Below are 17,737 nucleotides of genomic sequence, written 5' to 3' on the forward strand. Positions count from 1 at the left end.
GCCACCTCCCTCACTGCTGTGGGGGAGAGACTCACTCTGATAAAGGGACTCCTGCCAAACTGCCTCCGTCAGCCCCGGCTGCTTTCCCAGCAAGGAAACATCTGGATTTGTTTGTTGTGCTTGGTGGCATGGGGCAGGCGGCACACTGGAGGCACTGGGGCTGCCTGGCTGCCTCCCCCCTTTACAGCTTAGTTAATTACCTTCATCAGCTATTAGAGACCTTAATTGGTGTATTCATGGCTTAGGCTCATGAGTCAATGGGCACTGCAGCATGAGTGGAGGAACGTCTTCCTTCTCCTCCTCCTCCTCCTTTTCCTCCTCCCTTCATGCCTAGTGATGATTCCTGTTTATATAAAGCCCACGCAGAGCTCATATAAAGCCACCAGTAGATCCACTGCTTGATAAGAGCTTTAACTAGAGAGACCCTCTCTCCCATCCCTGCTGGCTTTAACTGAGTTCCTGTGTGGTCCGGGGACCCACCTGGGGCTGCCTCAGCCCTTGGGGCTGAGCCCCAACCTCCCACGCCCTCATGTCAAATGTGGGAATGATCCGTCATTCTCCTCCACTGTGGGAAAACTGAAGCTGTCCCTGCAAAATGACCCCAACCAAGCTTCCCAGAGCATCCCCACAGCAATGGGCTGTGTGTCCAGCCCACTTGAGATATTGTGCATTTTCTTCTGATCCCTCTTTTGAGAGATGGCTTCAAAAATGTCAGCTGAGAGCCTCTACAGGAAAGCACTCACAGGATCAAGAATGGGAGCCTGTTTACAATATCCCCTTCTGTACCATGAGGGAAGGATTCAGGGAAAGTCAGCCCAGGATGCCCTGCTCAGGTCTCAAAAGACATCTTTAGGCATGTGCTGAGACTTGGGAGATCTCCCACAGTGGAACCCCCCAGCTGCTGGAATAGGAAGAACTTTTGCTGGCCTTGAACCAGCAAGGAAAAACGCCTGGCAGCATCCTTGGGGTGGGCATGGAAAGGCCAGCTGGTTTTGGGGTAGGCAGGCTCAGCAGGAGAAGAGCTGAGTTTGGGGGCTGTCTGGGATGTCCCCATAAGCAGTATGGCCTATGGCCCTAGAGTGAGGATAGCCAGGAGGTTCTCCAGGCCCCAGGGGATGCCTTGGATTCAGGACCACCCTTGGAACATCCTTCCTTATGCTGCCCTGGCCCAAATCAGCATCCCAGACCAGGGGGGATCCAACTCTCATCCCCCAACCTGTGCATCCCTGTTTCTGTTCCCGTGCCCAACCTGCCCTGCCCCTTCCCTGAATCAGAGTGAGTCTGGAAATGACAATTAATTCACTTTAATTAATTATTTAAGCTCACTGGGCAGATGCTGCTCTCACCAGGGCAGCCTCTGCCCTCTCCAGTTCCAGAAGGTGCCATTGTTGGTGGCTGAGAGCTGGGTCAGCAGCTGCAGGACGCCCCGCACGCTCTCCTCCAGCGTCACCGGGCCCTGTCACACCCAAGGGCAAGGGATAAAGTGAGCCAAGATTCTCCATCCCAACACCCCCAATCCCACCCATGGTATGGTGGAATGCCAGCTTCGGCTGGGTTGGTTTGGGAGCAACTGGAGATGCTCCAGCAGCCAAGGGATGTGGCTTTGCCCAAATTGATTGTCCCTCATTTGAGTTCTGTAAGGATGGAGGTTAATTTCTTCATTCCTAATTAAAAAGTGGCTCGTTTGTCAGCCAGAACAGGGTAAGGGACAGCTGTGTGCAGGACCGGGCTGCCCTCTGCTGACACACCCTCAGGATGGGAAATAAAAAATAGGGAAGAAATTGGATGGTTTGGGGGGAGTGCCTGGAATTATCCCTTTGCAGTGGTGGCACAGCCACTGTGGGACCAAGGGACTGCACAGATGTGGGTGCCCAGGGAAGGGATGTCCATGGTCAAGGATGCCCAAGGAAGGGATGTTCATGGGAAAAGGATGTCCATGGGAAGAAATGCCCTATGAAGAAGGAATGTGCTCATGGGAAGGGATGCCTGTGGGAAGGAATGCATCTCGAAAGGGATTTCTTTGTGAAAGGATGACCCAGAGAAGGGATGTTCATGGGAAGGGGTGGCCTTGGGAAGGGATGGCCTTGGGAAGGGATGCTCCTGGGAAAGGATGCCCCCAGGAATGGATGCCCATGGGACTTTGCTGAGCTAGGACCCCATGCACCTCCCATAACTCACCACCCCCTGTTCCAAGGGAGGTGTCACATGTCCAGGATCCACAGACACACAGAGGATCCCGCTGCTCCCGTACTCCAGGGCCAGGCACTTGGTGAGCATATTCAGAGCAGCCTGGGAGGACAAATTCCCCTCCTTACCATCATGATCTGGCAATGCCAGGGCCAATGCAGAGGGGAATCCCAGAGCAGACAACCCCCAAATTCCTCCCCATCCTTGCAAAGGCGGTACCTTGCTGCAGCGGTAGCAGATGTCCTGCCTCTCCTCCCAAGCCTCCGCAACCTCGATGGAGCCCAGGATGCTGGAGATGTTGATGATGGCAGCTCTGCTGCAGCTCATCTCATGCTGTCCTTCGGCGTCAGCTGCCATCTTCAGCAGGGGCAGGAAGGCCTGCAGGGGATGGGATCTCAGGCATCACCATCCTCCTCCTCCCTATTCCCAGTGTTTGGGGCAGGGGTTGCCTGTGTCCTCACCTGGCTTGTCTGTAGGGGCCCGATGGTGTTGGTGGTGTAGACGAGGCTCATGTTCTCTGCTGTCTCGGTGGCCAAGGTGCTGCGGCGTGTGGTGCCGGTGTTGTTAATCAGGAGGTTGAGGCCAGCACTTCCCACCTCTGCCTGCACCTTCCTGACTGCTGCTTTGATGCTGTTGGGGTCTGTCACATCTGCAAGGGGACAGGAGGTTTTGGGGACAGGCTGGTGGCCACGACCCTGGCAAGATACTGTAGGACATGGCAGGAGGCAACTCCCAGCCACTGAACATCCTCCTGGTCCCATCAGTGACCTGGTTGAGCTAAGCCAAACCAAGGGACCCACCTGCTTGGTGGCATTTCCTGGAACCACCCACGGTTGCAATTAAATCCTGAGAAGCTTCATCCCTTTCCCGCCCCAGCACTTACCTAGAGGCAAGATCATGATGTTGGGAAAGCCCAAAGCCACCTCGTTAACAGCCTAGGTGGAGAAAACGGAGGAGGGGGTCACAAGGGGAAGCTCACGGAAGTGGTGGGGGGGGTGCACCGTGCCGGGGTGGGAAGAGGGTGGCCCCTCATGTCACAGGTTACAACAAGATCCAGGGGGAGCGATCTGGGGTGAGGTGCTGCTCCTCTGCGTCTGGCTGAGCCCGGCAGCTTCAAAGCTCCCTGCAGCAACGCCCCTGGCACAGGGGCTGCCAGCAACCCCCCCTGAACTCCCCATCATGCACATACCTGCGCCAAGAGACGCAAGATAAATACCTGCATATTTGATACATACATAGATAATTTTAATATTTAATACATGTATTTTTGGTTTTTATATATATATACACACACATGTATTTTTCCATACCATTCATCGTGCAGGATGCTGACGCTCAGCCTCCCAATTTCAGGTGGGATTGTGGCATCCCCAGGCACCCATCCCAGAGCTGACTCCCGCCTGTCCTCCCCGCGCCGGTGCCCTCCCTACCTTGCCCTGGGGGTCCAGGCAAGCAGCGAAGATGTGCCGAGGTGGGCTGGGCTGCTCCAGCAACCCCTTCAGCAGCCCCAGGCCCAGCCCCCCATCGCAGCCTGTCAGCAGGACACTGCCCACGCTGAGCCCCTCCATCCCCACTGCTCTCCACAGCCGGTTGTGCTGCCCCAGCGTGATTTGGCAATCGGCCTCGATAATCCGGGAGGTGGCAACGCTGCGGGTACTGCTGGGATGGGTGGAGCAGGGGGGCACCGCCTGCACCCCCTCTTTTGGAGGGGATGGGGCAGCAGGATGTTCTTCTGCATCCCAGGGTCACCCATCACCTTGACCATAGGGTTGCTGCACTCCTCCATACCCTAAAACACCCACCCCTCTCAAGCCATGGGAACCCCAAAGGGGTGATGGTACCTTCACACTTGTTCCCCATTACTGGGGTGAATCCAGAGAACCAGAAAATCCATAGCAGCACAGGCAAGGCTATTAATTACAGTACAACCTTTATTAATACTGGAATCTTCACAGTGCATTCGTTACTTGTAGCAGTGACTATGGAAAACGGGGGAAGGGTGGAAAGAGGGGAATTACCACCAGAAAAAAAAAATTAAAAGAAAAGACGGAATGAAAGAAAGAGAAAGAAACGTGGCAGAGGGACAGGGAGAGGGGAAGTGGCGGCAGAGGCGGGAACACGAGGGGGAAAAATAAATTAAAAAAAGAGAAAAGAATAAGGACCAAGTTAACAACAGCACCAGAAAAGTTACTTCAGTCGAAAGACAGGTCAGGTTTTTTTCTTTTCCAAAGAATTTTTGTTTTCTGTACAAAATAAGAGACCCCCCCCTCCCTCAAACCCAAACATTTGTCACTTGGCCTCAGCGGTTCTGGGCAGGAGAAGGGGAAAGGGGGAGAACTAAATTGTTATTCCTAAGTGGGAGGGCTGAGGGGCTGCGATGCGACAGACAGCGGGGCGGCGGGGGGCTATGTACAGCGGGGGCCGGGGGGTTGTGCTTTCCTCCAGCCGCCAGCAGAAAGCTGCTTTGCTTGGGGGGGTCTGAGTCAAACCTCCTGTGCCTGGACCCACTCTGAGCGGACCCTGCACAGGGTCTGTGGGTGCTGAGCGAGGGTGAGGGGGTTTGCGGGGAGTCCCAAGTGATCCTTGTGAGGGGGGGCAAAGTGGAGGTTCAGCATCCTCAGTCCTTGCACCCTGGTGTCCCCCCAAGACAGAGGGGATTGCAGTGCCTCTACCCCCAACCCCCCCACCCTCTCACATATCCCCCACTTCTTCTTCCCCCCCTGCACCCCCTGCCCATTGCTTCTGCCCCCTGAAATGAGGCTGAGCTGTGGCGGCCCCAAGCAGGCAGCTGGGAGGAATGGGGCCAGGGCCCCCACTCCTGGTGCTCCTGGCGCTCCACAGCTGCCACAGCCCTGCTGGCACCATCCTCTCCTGCTGCGGCTGGGGCCACCCGCCTGCGCCCGAGGGAAAGAAAACAGAGAGGAGAGGGAAAGCAAGAGAGCAACAGGAAAAGAGAAACAAAGGGAAAGAGGTGAAAAAAAGGAAAGGAAAAAAAAGAGGAAAAGAGAAGGGAAGAGAAAAAGAGGACAAGAAGAGAAAAATGGAAAAATGAAGAAAATAAGAAAAGGAAAAGTGACAAAGAAGAACAAAAGAAAAAAAGCAGAAAAAATAGGAAAAAGAAGAAGAGAAAAGGAGAAAAAGGAGAAAGAGGGCCAAAGAGAGAGCAAGTGAAGGAGGGATGTAGGGAGAGCGCAAGGCAGGAGGAGACAGAGGGGCAGGAAGCAGGGGCACCAGAGAGGGATAGGGCAGCAGGTGCCAGCGGGTGGGGGCTCCCGGGGAGGCGCAGCAGTTGCCCCCGGGGGTCCATTGGCCACAGCAGGCACGTCCCTGCTGGCCGGGGCATCATCACGATATCCGCGGGGCCGACCTGTCATTGGTGACGGTCCTGCGCAGGCGCACCCCGCGCCGGATGGCCACCAGCATGTCTTCGGCCGGGGGGTCCATGGAGGCCGCGGGGGGCGGCACGGGGGTCTCCTCGCTGGGGCTGGACCCCACGAGGGCGGTGGGGAAGGGGAACTGGCCTTCCCCCAGGGCGTGGGCGCCAGCCACCAGCTCCCCAATCTTCTCCACCAAACTGTGCCGGTTGGCAGCCAACTGTTGGTCCTCCTCTTCCTCGGTGGAGAGGTGCTGGCCGGCCCCGGGGTAGACAGAGATCTCCATGGCACCGCCACCCCAGGCGGTGTTGGGAAGGCTCAGCCGCTTGGGCGAAGCTTTGGCAAAATCCAGGGGGTTCGGAGAGGCATCATCAGCATAGAAGACGCACTCTTCACTGCCCACCCGTGTAGGGCCGGCATAGCCAGGGGAGTCGGGCACCGTGGGGGTCTTCACGGGGACGATGGGGGGTCGGATGGGGATGGGGCCAGCATTGGAGAGCGTACGGCGGACCGAGGGCTTGGTGGAGGGTGTGCGGCGGATGGTGGCCACCCCCGGGGTGGTGCCGGCCGGTAGGTTGGTGCCGGTGGGCAGCCCAGCAGTGGAGGCGGGACGCTTGGTCTGGATCATCCGCCGGTAGTTCTGGGCGATGTTGCTGTTGCGTGGGATGGTGGAGGACTTGTCAAAATCGCTCTGGGGGTCACACTCCACGTCACCGTTCACCGAGTAACAGTCGTAGTCGGAGCCTGGGGAGGGAGCAGCACCATCAGTGTGGCTGGTGGGGGCAGTGGGTAGCCAAGCTCAACCATGTAATTAAAGCCAGCCCCAGGCACCTCCATCACAGCACAACAACCAAATTCAACTGCCATGAGCGTCACACAACCACTACTGTCTCAATCATTGCTGGCACCTCACCATCAAACACAAACATCACCACTGGAGGGAAAGCACAGTCACCCTAGCCATCACACCGAAATCACAACCAAACACAACTCTCACCATCACAATCACCACACGATCACAGCCTATCTCCACTGTCACCCCCCCATGCTCATAACTGGCTCAGCCATCATCATGCCAACATGATGACAGACGTGGTTATTTGATCTCCAACTACCGACTGTTGCCATCTCCTACCATCTGCCACCATCTCTACCTGTACTCAACCTGTGCACAGACACATCACCGCATCACTTGTTACGGCACTTCCTGGCACAACTGCACCCAGTGAGCCCCAGCTAACACCCAAAAAACCAGGAAAAGCTGTGGTTATTTGTGGCACCAGCCCCTACACAGTATGACCATTGCCTGATACTATGACACCCAGAGCACACAAATGTGCCCCAGGATCACCAAAACCTCTGTTGTGCCCTTCCCCACTCTAAGTGCCATTTCAGGTGGTCCCAGGTAACCCCCGGTGGCAGTACCTTGGGAAGGGATGGTATCCTCAGAGCAGGAAGGGGTGGTGGTCTGCGTGCTGTAGCCACTGGAGTACTGCAGCGAGTCCCGGCTGCTCTTCTGGTGCTCCAAACTCAGCCCACGGGTCAAGACCATGGCCAGGTCACTGGCGGCAGGGGACACTTCCTCCCCATGCTGCTGGGGCAAGGGGCACTGTCAACACCCTGGTTCCTCCTTTGGGAGTCCCCAGGAGCCCCCCACCTCTGTGCCCTCCCTGCTGCAGCTGGTACCTTGGCAGCAATTGTAGCCGGCGACATCCGGGGCCTGGGAGCGTCCTCGCCACCGATGCCCGGGTACCCACCAGCAGGAGAGCCCATCTCGGCCTCCCGCAGGTGCTCCACGCGGTCCTTGCGCCGCTGCAGGGTAGGGACCACCGGCTGGTCATAGGGGCTGGCCTTGGACCAGTCCTGCAACGGGCAAGGCATGCGGTTCATGCTGGTGACACTGGGACCAGGAGAGTGGCAGGAGAGGTCTCAAGCTGATGTCCCCCGTGTCAAGCCACGGGTGCTGCTCAGGATGCTCTGCCCCATGCAGGAAGGGAGGGGAGGGTCCGGGGGCTGAACCCCATGAAGTGAGGGGGAACCACGTGTGAAATGCAACCCTGGTAGGATGGCAAGGACTAACCGAGGTGGGGGAGCTGCACTCGCTAACTGACTGGCAGGTTTCGGATGCCTCTGAGGACGCCGAGCTGGAGGACTTCTGCTGTGCCGTGACGAGCCGAGAGCCGGAAGGTGAGAGAAGAGGCCGTTAGCAAGCAAAGCCAGAGCCATGACCCCGGTTAGAGCAGCACCCACAGCTCCCTGGCTGAGCGAGGCCCCCAGCCCTCCTCCCCTCTGGCGGTGGCTGCAGGATGGCAGGGAGGATGTGACCTTGGCAGTGGGGTCAAGAACTGGGATGACGCACTGCCCCAGCCCTTCCCCCTTGTCACCCCAAGCCATGCAGAGCCAACACGTATTTTGGGGAGCGGGGGATCTTGCTGGGTTGGTGATGCCAGGTTAGCATGGACAGGCGGGAATGGCAACTCCCTGGGGATCCTGGAGCATCCTTGGCACGGGGGATGGTGCAGCATGAAGGGGAAGCTTTGCTCCATGCTGCCTGGTGGGTGACTGGCACAAACTGGGTATTATGGGGCTGCGGTGATTGGGAAACACCCTGTTCTCCTGGCACAGGGAGAGGGATATCTGTGCCCTATCCCTGGGGGAATTAATGGATAGGGTTTCTCTGCTGTGTGGCCCAGGATGCCTACAACTATGACAGGCACCCTCAATATTCCCAGTATTTATTTCCCGCGATGCCAACACAGATGGAAATACTTCTGAGGGTGGGTCCCATCACCTCTGCACTGGACCCAGCACCACCCACCCATTCTATGGAAGAGGAAACTGAGGCATGGAGGCTGGCAGCACGGACCACCCTCCCTGTACCTGGCTGGTGATGTCCGAGGGCATGGGGGAAGGTGGTTTGGAATAAGCGGCGTCCTGGGAGATGAAGCCGGAGTCGTGGGAGGAGACGCTGGAGAGGCGGGTGGCGGCGGCGGGGGGCTGCGCCAGGCTGCGGTAGCGATAGGTGGAACTGGGTGAGCAGGTCTGAGCCCCGCCGGGCCACGCCATGCCACCCTTGGCACTGCTAACGCTGCTGGGGGGGCGCCGGGGGGACGGGGACACGCCGGTGGGGAGGACAAAGGAAGGAAAACAGAATTTAAGACAAAGGTTTGGAGGTGGCAGGAGGGCCAGTGCCCTGCTACACAACCCAGCCTGGGGAGACTGATGCATGTAGTCCTCCTGGAGGTGTCCCTTTGCCTCCTGTGGCTGGGGGACATGACAGAGGTGGTATGTTTGCCCCCAGACACCCATGCACAGCACACATCATCCCCAGACCCCGGAGGACAGGGCATGTGTCAGGCCCCCATCCTGCCCCATAGGTCCACCAGCCCTGCCCAGTGCGCCAAGACCAATTCCTTCATATTAGTGGAAGCCACCTGCCCATATGGACATGAGAAGGTGGACATGCACCTTGTGAGCATCCCCAAAGGCTGTAAGCATCATTAACCCATTGAGGTTAATGAAGAGGGCTGGATTTCCTGGCTGTGGTTGGGTGTGGAGCCCACCTCACCATACCTGCACATGCTGGACTTGCGGGAGCTGGAGCTACTGGGCGAGGATGGGGGCGTCTGGTAGGACCAGCTATAGTCAGAGCCCTTCAGGTCCTTGATCACCTGCAGGAAAGATGGGGTCTAAGTCCCCTCAAAGATGTTCTCCTGCTCCCCTGACCCCTGCCTCACCCCTACTGACCTGCTCACTGGCGGGGGGCAACTTGTGGGGCTCAGCAGTGAGCACCACCAGGTCCTCGATGATGCCCTGCAGGTGGGTGATCTCTCCCAGCATGGTGAGCTCCCCGTTCTGAGGACAGACAAGAGAGAGCATCAGCAGCCACTGGGCAGAAGGAACTATCCTTGACCCTCCCAGCCCCCAACACTCACCACCACGGGCTGCAGGAAGGTGATGAAGGTGCAGAAGCGGCCCCGCTCCTCGATGAGGGCTTTGCGGACCGCCTGCTTCTCCGTCTCCTCCAGCAGCAGGTACATGTCATTGACGTCCTGCAGCGCGTTGTCCAGCTGGGGCTGCAGGTCCCCCTTCCCTGCGAGATGGGGCACTGTCAGCGCTGGGCTCCCCTGGCACCAGTCTGCTGGTGGTGCCACTGCCAAGCCAAGGCCATTCCCCCAGCTTGGGGACATCACCCCATCCTCACATTCCAGCAGATACCATAGGTCTCCCACTGTGCCCATCTCCCTGGAAGGTCCAGGAGCACCCTCACCACACAGCAGCCCTGGGCAGGGGGCTTCTCTGCCACCCCATCCCCATCTCTGGCACTTGGGACCAGAGGACCCCTTGGGCTGCCAAACAGTAAGTCTGGCATCGCCTCAGGATACGGGGTGCAGGCTAAGCTAAGCTAAAAGCAGGGTGAGGGTGGGAACAGGGAGCGGATGGACGGACGGACAGACAGACAGAGGCTGGGGAGACGGAGGGAGTAGATGAGGAAGCAGAGAGGGGGCCGGTGGTGGGGGGCAGCAGTTCACTTACCAAGTAGCTCTACAGGAAGGATGTGGAGGGGAGGGAAGAGAGAAGGAGACAGAGAAAACGTGTGAAAAGAGGCCGAAGGCTGGGGCGCGTGCCCCGCCTCCCCGCCACCCCCGGGGCCGTGCCGGCATCTCCCTTTCTACAGGGGGGCAGCAGGACCCCCCTAGTGCCCACCCTCGGGTTGGCAGTGCCACAGCCGGGATACCGGCCCTGGCTGGGGGTGCTGAGGAGGGGCTGGTGGGGGCACCCCCCAGGAGACCCCCTCTCACCTTTGCGAGCCTTTTTCTGGAGCTTGAGGGTGTCAGAGGACTTTTTCTTGATCTCATGCCGTGCTCGCTTGTACTCTGGGGGTGCAGAAGTGCTGTCAGAGGGGACCCCTGCCCAGCAGCGCAGCCACCCTGCACAGATCCATCCTGTCCCCCTTGTACCTTTCGCATGGTCCTTGTCCAGCTGATTGGCAGTTTTCTTCCAGTCCTCAATCCTGTCCTGCAAAGGGTTTATCAGGCTCTCCATGAGGGCACTGGAGCAGGGACAGAGAAGCAGAGAGTGTGGGAGAGCGCCGGAGTCAGGGGGGAGCCATTCCCCCATCCTGTGCCCAGCCAACACCCAGCATCCCCTTCTTCAGAGAGGGAATGAGCCTGGCCAGGCCGTGTCACCGACACCCGTGAGTTTGGAGGCAAAGCTGATCCTGGCCCCGCTTACTTGGTGAACTGCCGGAGCTTGGCCTCGATGCTGCGGTGCCGCATGCACATCCGGGTCAGCGCCGAGCCGATGTCCCTTGTGGCACCTGGTGGGGAGCAAAGTGCTGCTGACAAGGGGCAGGGACACCCCACACCAGTCCCAGCCCAGTGGGAGCAGGGTGGCTTGTGACAGGGACGAGCAGCACTGGGATGCTCTGGGCACTGGGGACACTTTAGGCAGGGGGTGGCTTGTTTTTTTCCTCCGATAAATCCACAAAATAAATAAATCATCATCCACTAATTTACACATGAAACATGAAATATCTCTTCTGGAGGCTTTGAAATTAGAACCCGCTCCTATTTTTTCCAGTTTCTCCCAGTTTGTCTTAAATTTGGCACTGGGGATCCAAGGAAGGGAAGCAATGAGGTACCCTGGCTTAGTTCCAGGCAGTCATCTCTGTCCCACACCTCCAGGCACAATCCTGAGTGGATAAAAAGGGAGCTCAAACTCCTCGGGGAGGATATTTGCCAGCAGCAGATAGGAGCATCCTTTTTAGGTGAAACCGCTGTTAACGCTGAAGCCTAAGGACGGCCACATGGTGGCAGTGCTGCTGGCAATTCCCACGGAAAACGGCAATCAAAAATCCTTGGGTGCAAACTAAGAAGTGACATTCAGTCTTTCTCTCCCCTAAAAAAGCCTCCAAAACCACCTCCCACCCCTTTGCAGGAGTTTTGGATGTCTCTCAGTCCCCCAGGGCTATGGAAATAGGAGAACCCATGAGCCACGGCCTTCTCCTACACTGGGGTAGTCTCCTAATCCAGCTCCTAATGCTCTTATCCCAGCTCCTGCTGCTTCTAATCCGATTCTCATGCACTGTATGCAAGGCCAGCAGCCAGCCCCCATCCAGTGCCTCAGTTTCCCCATGCTGCTGCTCACCCTCCCAAAAAGCCCTACAGGTATAGCAGCACTACAGGGTGACACTGACTCCTGTGGTGCTGATCCCCAGCTGTCCCCAGCACTGCTCCTGTGCCTCCTCCTTGCTGTGGCAGGGAGCTGGGGGAGCCCTAATCCCCCTGGTGCAGTGGGCTAGTGGGTTTGGAGGCAAAGCTGATCATGGCTCAAGCTGCTGCCTCCTCCTCCTCCTCCTCGCGTGGCTCCAGATGGCCTGGATGCCGCCAGTCTGCAAACCAGCCCGGGACCATCTGCTTGGCAGAAGCCAAGCGGTGGGAAGTGGCTCCTCATTGCCAGCGGGCACCCGGACAGGGTCCGGGGATCCTTCCCCTTCACTCCCCAACAGTATGGGGCACCCCACATGCAACCTTGGCTCTTCAGTCACCTCCCTGGTGAGTTAGGGCTTAACCCCAAAACAGTGAAGCTTGGACTCCTGAATCTCCCTCCAGCTAATTCCCCTACCCTGGAGACCCTCGGAGCAGCCAGGACACCCCTGGGAACTTCCTAGATGGGTGCCAGGGACAAGGAAGGCGGATTCTGCATCCTGGGGGGCAGAGATGGGTGCAGGAGACCATGATGTGGGGCTGAGCCACCCTGAATGTCCCAGCCCCACCAGAAAATGTGGCTAAGCACCCATGGGTGGTGAGGAGCAGCACCCACATGGGTCCCCACCTCCTTCCCCCTCCCCACTCCATCCTTCCAGTGCTGCTTCCCAGGGAATGCTCCACCTTGGTGTGGGAACAGGCTGGACATCTCTCTGTGGATGGTGAAGCTGCTGCTTGAATTCCACCCCAGAAATGTGGGCAGGGGACACCCCACAAAGGACACTCACCACCTGTTCCCCTGCCCACACAAGCCTGGGGATGCCCACCCCTAGGAGACAGGACCCTACCTCGGGTGTTGGTGGCCATGTCGGCCACTTTCTGGAAGGCATCCAGGAAGGCAACTGCGGCCAGCACCGTGGTCCTGAGGTGGAGAGAGCGAGGGGGGAGCTCAGTGGGTGCAGGACACCTGGGATGTGCCAACGAGGAGGGGGGTCCCCCATGTCCCACCCCCTCTTTGGCCACTCACCTGAGCTGGGAGTGCAGCTTGGTGGCCTTCGAGTTGAAATCCTCCCATATGGGGTAGGAGCTCTGCAAGGAGGAAGGGTGATGGTGAGAGACAAGGACCCTCACCCCCTGCACTGCTCCCCCAGCCAGGGCAGGTCCCTCCTTCACTGGTGCAGAGAGACAGGGCAGCTCAATAGCTTCTCTGATGGCTAATAAAGGCTGAACACAAATCTTTTCCCTCCTGATTTTTCCCTTTCCAGTCTCGCCACCCAAACTTATAGACCATGAAGACCTCAGGATTTTGAGTGATCTCTTCCTCCTTGAGGGCATGAAATTAAAAAATCTTTAAGACTCTGGCCAGCAGTAGAGGAGACACCCCCAGCACCCACAGCTTCCCCCCAGAGCACCGATGGCGAAACCCACCATCATGGAGAGCTCCAGTCCCACAGATGGGAGCCCCAGTCCTCACCTCCCCTGACCCCAAGGACCTACCGGGCGGGAGGGGAGGTCGGGGTCCCCAAAGCCCTGAATGGGGCAGTTGTGCGGGGACAGGGACAGAGCACAGGTGCTTGGGAGGCCACCCCAGTGCTGTCACAATGAGGCCACTCTGGTGCCATCCTGGCAAGGCCATCTGTGCAAGACCATTCCCACTGCCCTTGTGGCGAGGCTATTCCAGGGCTGTCCAGTGAAGGCATCCCAGGGCAGTCCCAGTGCCACCAGCCCAGTGAGGCCATCCCAGGGCTGTGCTGCTGCCACCATCCCAGCAAGGCCATCCCAGTGCCACTGTTTCAACAAGGCTGTCTCAGCGCTGGCCCAGTGAAGCCAGGCCCAGTAGACCATGCTGCTGCCATTCCAGTGAGGACTCTCCCAGTAATGCCAGCTGCAGCTCCATCCCAGCAAGGCCATCCTGGTGCCATCACAACAAGGCTGATCCTGATCCACCATACAGCCAGGCCATCCCAGTGTCACCATCCCAGCAAGGCCAGTCCATGTTGTCCTGGTGAGATTAATCCTGGTGCTGTCTTGACAAGGCCATCCCAGTGCCGCCCTTGCATGGCCAGTACTGGTGCCATCATTCCAATGAAGCTATCCAGGTGCCAGCATCCTGGCAAGGCCATTCCAATGTTGTTCCAGTGAAGCTGGTCCCAGTGCTAGTATTGCAGCAAAGCCATTCCAGTAGGGCCAGTCCTGGTGTCATCATCCTGGTGAAGCCACGCTGGTGCTGCTATCCTAGCAAGGTCAATCCTGGTCCTGCTGTCCCAGCAGCAAAATCCTGGTGCTATCCTGGTGTTGCCATCCAATGGCAGTGACAGGCATCTGTAAACTCCCCTAGGGCAGCCACCAGGCTGGGCATGTACATTGCCACACATTCCCATGGGCACTATGGCTTGGTGACAGCTTTGGGGACAAAGTTTGCACTGAGGGGGCATGAGACCAGCCCAGCATTTTCTGTGACCATGAAAGCCCTTATTTCCTCATGAGTCAGCAAAGAAAGGGTTTAAGGGTGCCACTTGACACACCACTTGTGGCAGTGACCCCCTGCTTGTGGGTCCCCAGGGACTGTCATTGCCAGAGGGCTGGGCCACCATTCCTGGGCCATTGGCTCCGAGCCACCTTCCTTGGCCACCCTTGGGCAGGGCAAGTGAGGCTCCTGTGTAGAAGGGAGCAGGTTGTGATGCCCCCAAACCCCTGTGATGCCAGGCATGAGGAGGATGGGGAAGAGGACAATGGGCACAAGGACATGCCAAGGTCACTCAGGGACACTGAGCACACGAGGAGAGGCAACAGAAATGAAGCCAGCTTAGGGACTGTCACCAACAAACAGATTTTCTCCACCACAGGCCAAGGGATGCTGAAATAGCCATCCACCACCAAAATAAGGTCCCTTTGCCCTGTGACCAGCACAGAGGTCCCAGCCATAGGACCATAAGCACATCACTGCCCTTCAATGCCAGCAGTTCTTCAAGCAGAGAGTTACTTGTCCCCCAGTGCCCATGCCAGGACACCCACACGGCTGGGAGACGGGGACAGCACACCCTCAGGTGCCACTGGCACTCGGCCAGGGCTGTGCAGGGCATGAACTGAGGCCCAGCTATAGTGTGGTGGGGTTTTCCTTCTTTTTCATAATTTTTATTTAATCTTTCCTACCTTCAAACAGCATGAAACTGACTCCAGCCCAGTCTCCTCTGGTGAGGAGTTCCCAGTCCAACCACATCCGGATGGTGCTGGGCATGTCACTGGGAGGTGACAGCTCTGGGCTGGCTTATCCCCTCTGAAGCCTCAGCAGGGGAATGGGGAAACTGAGGCAGGGGCTGCCCCCACCTCCCCCCTGGGAGTGTACGACTCAGCCAGACTGCCTGGAGAGGGTGGCTGGGGTGAAGGCGTTTGGGGGAGGGAGCTGATCACCCCAGCACCCGTTTCGCACCAGCCCTGGATCCCACTGCCCAGGGGAGAGATGGGATTTTCTCCCTGGAGCTTTTCTCCCAGCCCTGGGCCAGAGTCCGGCTGTAGAGCCACCACTGCCCCTCGAAGGGGTTAATTTCCTTCCCAGCAAGGCTTTTATTTTTTTTTTTTATCCCCCCTCCCCTGCTTTGGCAATGACAGCATTGTCTGGATGGGTCTGCAGCATGAAAAGAGGAAGAGGAGAAGAAGGAGGAGGAAGAGAGTGTTTGTCTCCCAAAAATGACTAGGGCTAAACCCCAGTGCTGGAGCTGGCTGTGGGAATTTCGGTCCCCCGAGATGAAGAAACATGGCTGGTCCTATCCTCCCCACTCAGTCCCTAGTCAGAAATGCCCCCCAGCATTTTTAATTTTTTTTTTTTTAATGAAAACAAACAAACAAAAAGGTTTTTTTAAACATGGCCCCATCCTGCTCCCAGGGAGGGTGGAGGCAATATCCTCTTCCCGGGTTAGGAAATGGGATCAAGGAGCTAGGGGACCTTTTTGTTCCACTGGTGTCAACCCCACTGGGTCTGGCAGAAATCCAGGCTGGGCATGGGGCCGGGACAACACGATGCCTGAAATGGGTGGCAATGCCCAGTGTGGGGGCAGTGGTACCTGGCGAGGGGCAGAGATGCCTGGTCTGTGTCCCCAACAAGGGGCTCGGGCATCTGGGGATGGATACAGGGCTGGTATTGAGCCAGGACCCCCACTATGGGCACCAGTGCCCAATGCAGGGCCCTGATACATATTATGGGGTTGATGTGGGGCTCTGGCACCCAGTGCCACGCTCTTACACCCAGTGTGAGACCTGGATGCCCGACATGAAGGATACCCAGTGAAGGATAACAGGGCAGATATAGGGCTGCAACACCCAGAATGGGGCTCCGATAGCTAGTGAGGGATCTGGGGCTGATGTGGGGCTGCAATCCCCAGGATGGAGCTCCAATATCCAGCGCTGGATATAGAGATGATGTGGGGCTACGATCTCCAGGGCTCCGATGCCCAACACGGAGCTCCGATGCCCAGTAAGGGGCTGATGTGGGGCTCTGGCAACCCGTGCCGGGCTCTGACAGCCGATGCGGGACCCCGACACTCGCTGTGGGGCTGATGTTTGGGCTCCGATACCCGATGCGGGGTTCCAATCCCCATCTCGCGGCTGGGCAGCAGAGCCTCGGTAGCCACCGCGGGACGGGCACCGGCGGCAGCGCGGGGGCTGCCTGGGGAAGCCGGGTGATGGGGGGATGGTGCGGGGGGAGCGCTGTCGCGACAGCAAAACCGGGGCGCGGGGCGGGGGATCCCCTACCTTCATGTCGTTGATGATGGCTTGGAAGAGGCCGCCAAGGGCTCCGCACTCCTTCTCCGCCGTCTCCATCGCGGCGCTGCGGCAGCCCGGGGCGGGCGGCGCCGCCGGGGGAGGCCGCGGCGGCGGGCCAGGCTCAGCGGCGGCGGGGGGCGGGCGGCGCCCGGGCGGCGGCGGCGGGGGGGGCAGAGCGGCGGAGCGGCGGCGGAGCCGGGCGGGGCATCGCCCCCCTGCCTGCCTTCCTTCCCTCCTTCCCTCCCTCGCCCTCCGCGGGTGCTGCGCGGACCCGCCGCCCCCTGGCAGCGGCGCGGAGCGGGGCGCAGAGCGGAGCGGGGCGCGGGGAGTCCGGCCCGGGGCGGTGGCGGGGGCGGGGCGGGGCGGGCGCTGCGCGGCACATGCGCCGCCCGCCGCGGGGCCGGGGGCTGCGGGCGGCGGGGGGGATGATCGGGGTCAGCCCCAGGGATGCTCCGGGAACCGCTGAGGGCTACCCGGAGGACGCGCAGGGATGACGGAGCTGGGGGCAGCCCCGTGGTTCTCGGAGATGCTCTTGGGGGTAGGGGGGAGGGTCGGGGAGCAGCACCGGGTGCCCCAGGACTACAGCGGAGGGAGACCCGGGGGATGCCTGGAGATGTGGCACTGGTGGGGGCAGCATCGGGGTTTGCTCCCATGGCGGCATAGGAACCCCCAGGGATTATCTTGGGGTGCTGGGTGAGGAGCAGGAGAGCCCCAGGGAGCGTGTGAAGACACTGCACTTGGAGATGCCATGGGATGCCCGGGGGCATTCCCAGACCTCTGGAGGCACCGGAGAGGGGCGGGAGCTGGGATTTGCCTCTCCCCCAAGGGTGTTTGACCCCCATTGCCTTCCTGACCCTCCGAGATGTGCTGGAGGGTGAAGTCCCTCCACAGTAGTTACACGACAGCTCTGAAATGTGTCCGTACACTCGATTATCAGGGAGCCATGGGAAATGCATGGCCTGCCAGCAAACAAACCCTCCCCGCAGCCATCCCGAGGCCACAGCCCCAGCCTCCCGGGATCTGGGGGTGCCAGGCTGAGCCCCGACAAACCTCCCTACCCCTCCTAGTGCAATGACGCTCAGCTCGGCCAAGGGTTTCAGCCTGAGCCACCTATTCCCCCTCCTGCCAGAAAAGTAGTCCTGATCCCACGCTGATGATGCCCACACTGCTCCGGACGGTGTTGGTCAAGAGCCACCCATAAGGAAA

At 58.9% G+C, this 17,737-nt stretch overlaps 2 protein-coding genes across 10 annotated transcripts; both read right to left on the reverse strand.

Annotated features, from left to right (window-relative positions):
• Positions 1–1,297: 1,297 nt before the first annotated feature.
• LOC128793563 (C-factor-like) lies at positions 1,298–3,770 on the reverse strand. Its single transcript, XM_053952864.1, has 6 exons — positions 3,618–3,770; positions 3,071–3,122; positions 2,649–2,836; positions 2,407–2,565; positions 2,179–2,289; positions 1,298–1,456 (listed from the first exon to the last, which is right to left on the reverse strand). Exons 1-6 carry the CDS (start codon positions 3,753–3,755, stop codon positions 1,343–1,345), a joined length of 762 nt encoding a protein of 253 aa, XP_053808839.1. The 5' UTR covers positions 3,756–3,770; the 3' UTR covers positions 1,298–1,342.
• A 328-nt stretch (positions 3,771–4,098) lies between these two features.
• Positions 4,099–16,799, reverse strand: MTSS2 (MTSS I-BAR domain containing 2). Of its 9 annotated transcripts, none has more exons than XM_053952855.1 (15): positions 16,520–16,794; positions 12,798–12,859; positions 12,619–12,692; positions 10,797–10,881; positions 10,523–10,614; positions 10,364–10,438; positions 10,098–10,106; positions 9,497–9,654; positions 9,309–9,416; positions 9,135–9,232; positions 8,442–8,649; positions 7,642–7,716; positions 7,248–7,424; positions 6,987–7,152; positions 4,099–6,305 (listed from the first exon to the last, which is right to left on the reverse strand). In XM_053952855.1, exons 1-15 carry the CDS (start codon positions 16,586–16,588, stop codon positions 5,533–5,535), a joined length of 2,229 nt encoding a protein of 742 aa, XP_053808830.1. In that variant the 5' UTR covers positions 16,589–16,794; the 3' UTR covers positions 4,099–5,532. The 9 variants fall into 9 exon arrangements, with proteins under 9 accessions (XP_053808830.1, XP_053808835.1, XP_053808829.1 ...); XM_053952860.1 differs by having other exon boundaries at positions 8,442–8,568; positions 16,520–16,792; XM_053952854.1 differs by having other exon boundaries at positions 8,442–8,652; positions 16,520–16,792.
• Between the last annotated feature and the right edge of the window lie 938 nt (positions 16,800–17,737).

The sequence above is a fragment of the Vidua chalybeata genome, chromosome 11 (genome assembly GCF_026979565.1).
Source record: "Vidua chalybeata isolate OUT-0048 chromosome 11, bVidCha1 merged haplotype, whole genome shotgun sequence".
Taxonomy (NCBI): Eukaryota; Metazoa; Chordata; class Aves; order Passeriformes; family Viduidae; genus Vidua; species Vidua chalybeata.

Coding starts and splice junctions, on each gene's coding strand:
- LOC128793563 (XM_053952864.1), bottom strand. CDS start 3,755: ATGGAGGGGCTCAGCGTGGGCAGTGTCCTGCTGACAGGCTGCGATGGG. Junction 2,837..3,070: donor CATCATGATCTTGCCTCTAG/GTAAGTGCTGGG, acceptor GTCCCCTTGCAG/ATGTGACAGACCCCAACAGC. Junction 1,457..2,178: donor CTCCCTTGGAACAGGGGGTG/GTGAGTTATGGG, acceptor TGGGTGTGACAG/GGCCCGGTGACGCTGGAGGA.
- MTSS2 (XM_053952854.1), bottom strand. CDS start 16,588: ATGGAGACGGCGGAGAAGGAGTGCGGAGCCCTTGGCGGCCTCTTCCAA. Junction 10,615..10,796: donor AAGCTCCGGCAGTTCACCAA/GTAAGCGGGGCC, acceptor TCCCTGCTCCAG/TGCCCTCATGGAGAGCCTGA. Junction 9,233..9,308: donor TGCCCCCCGCCAGTGAGCAG/GTCAGTAGGGGT, acceptor TCTTTCCTGCAG/GTGATCAAGGACCTGAAGGG.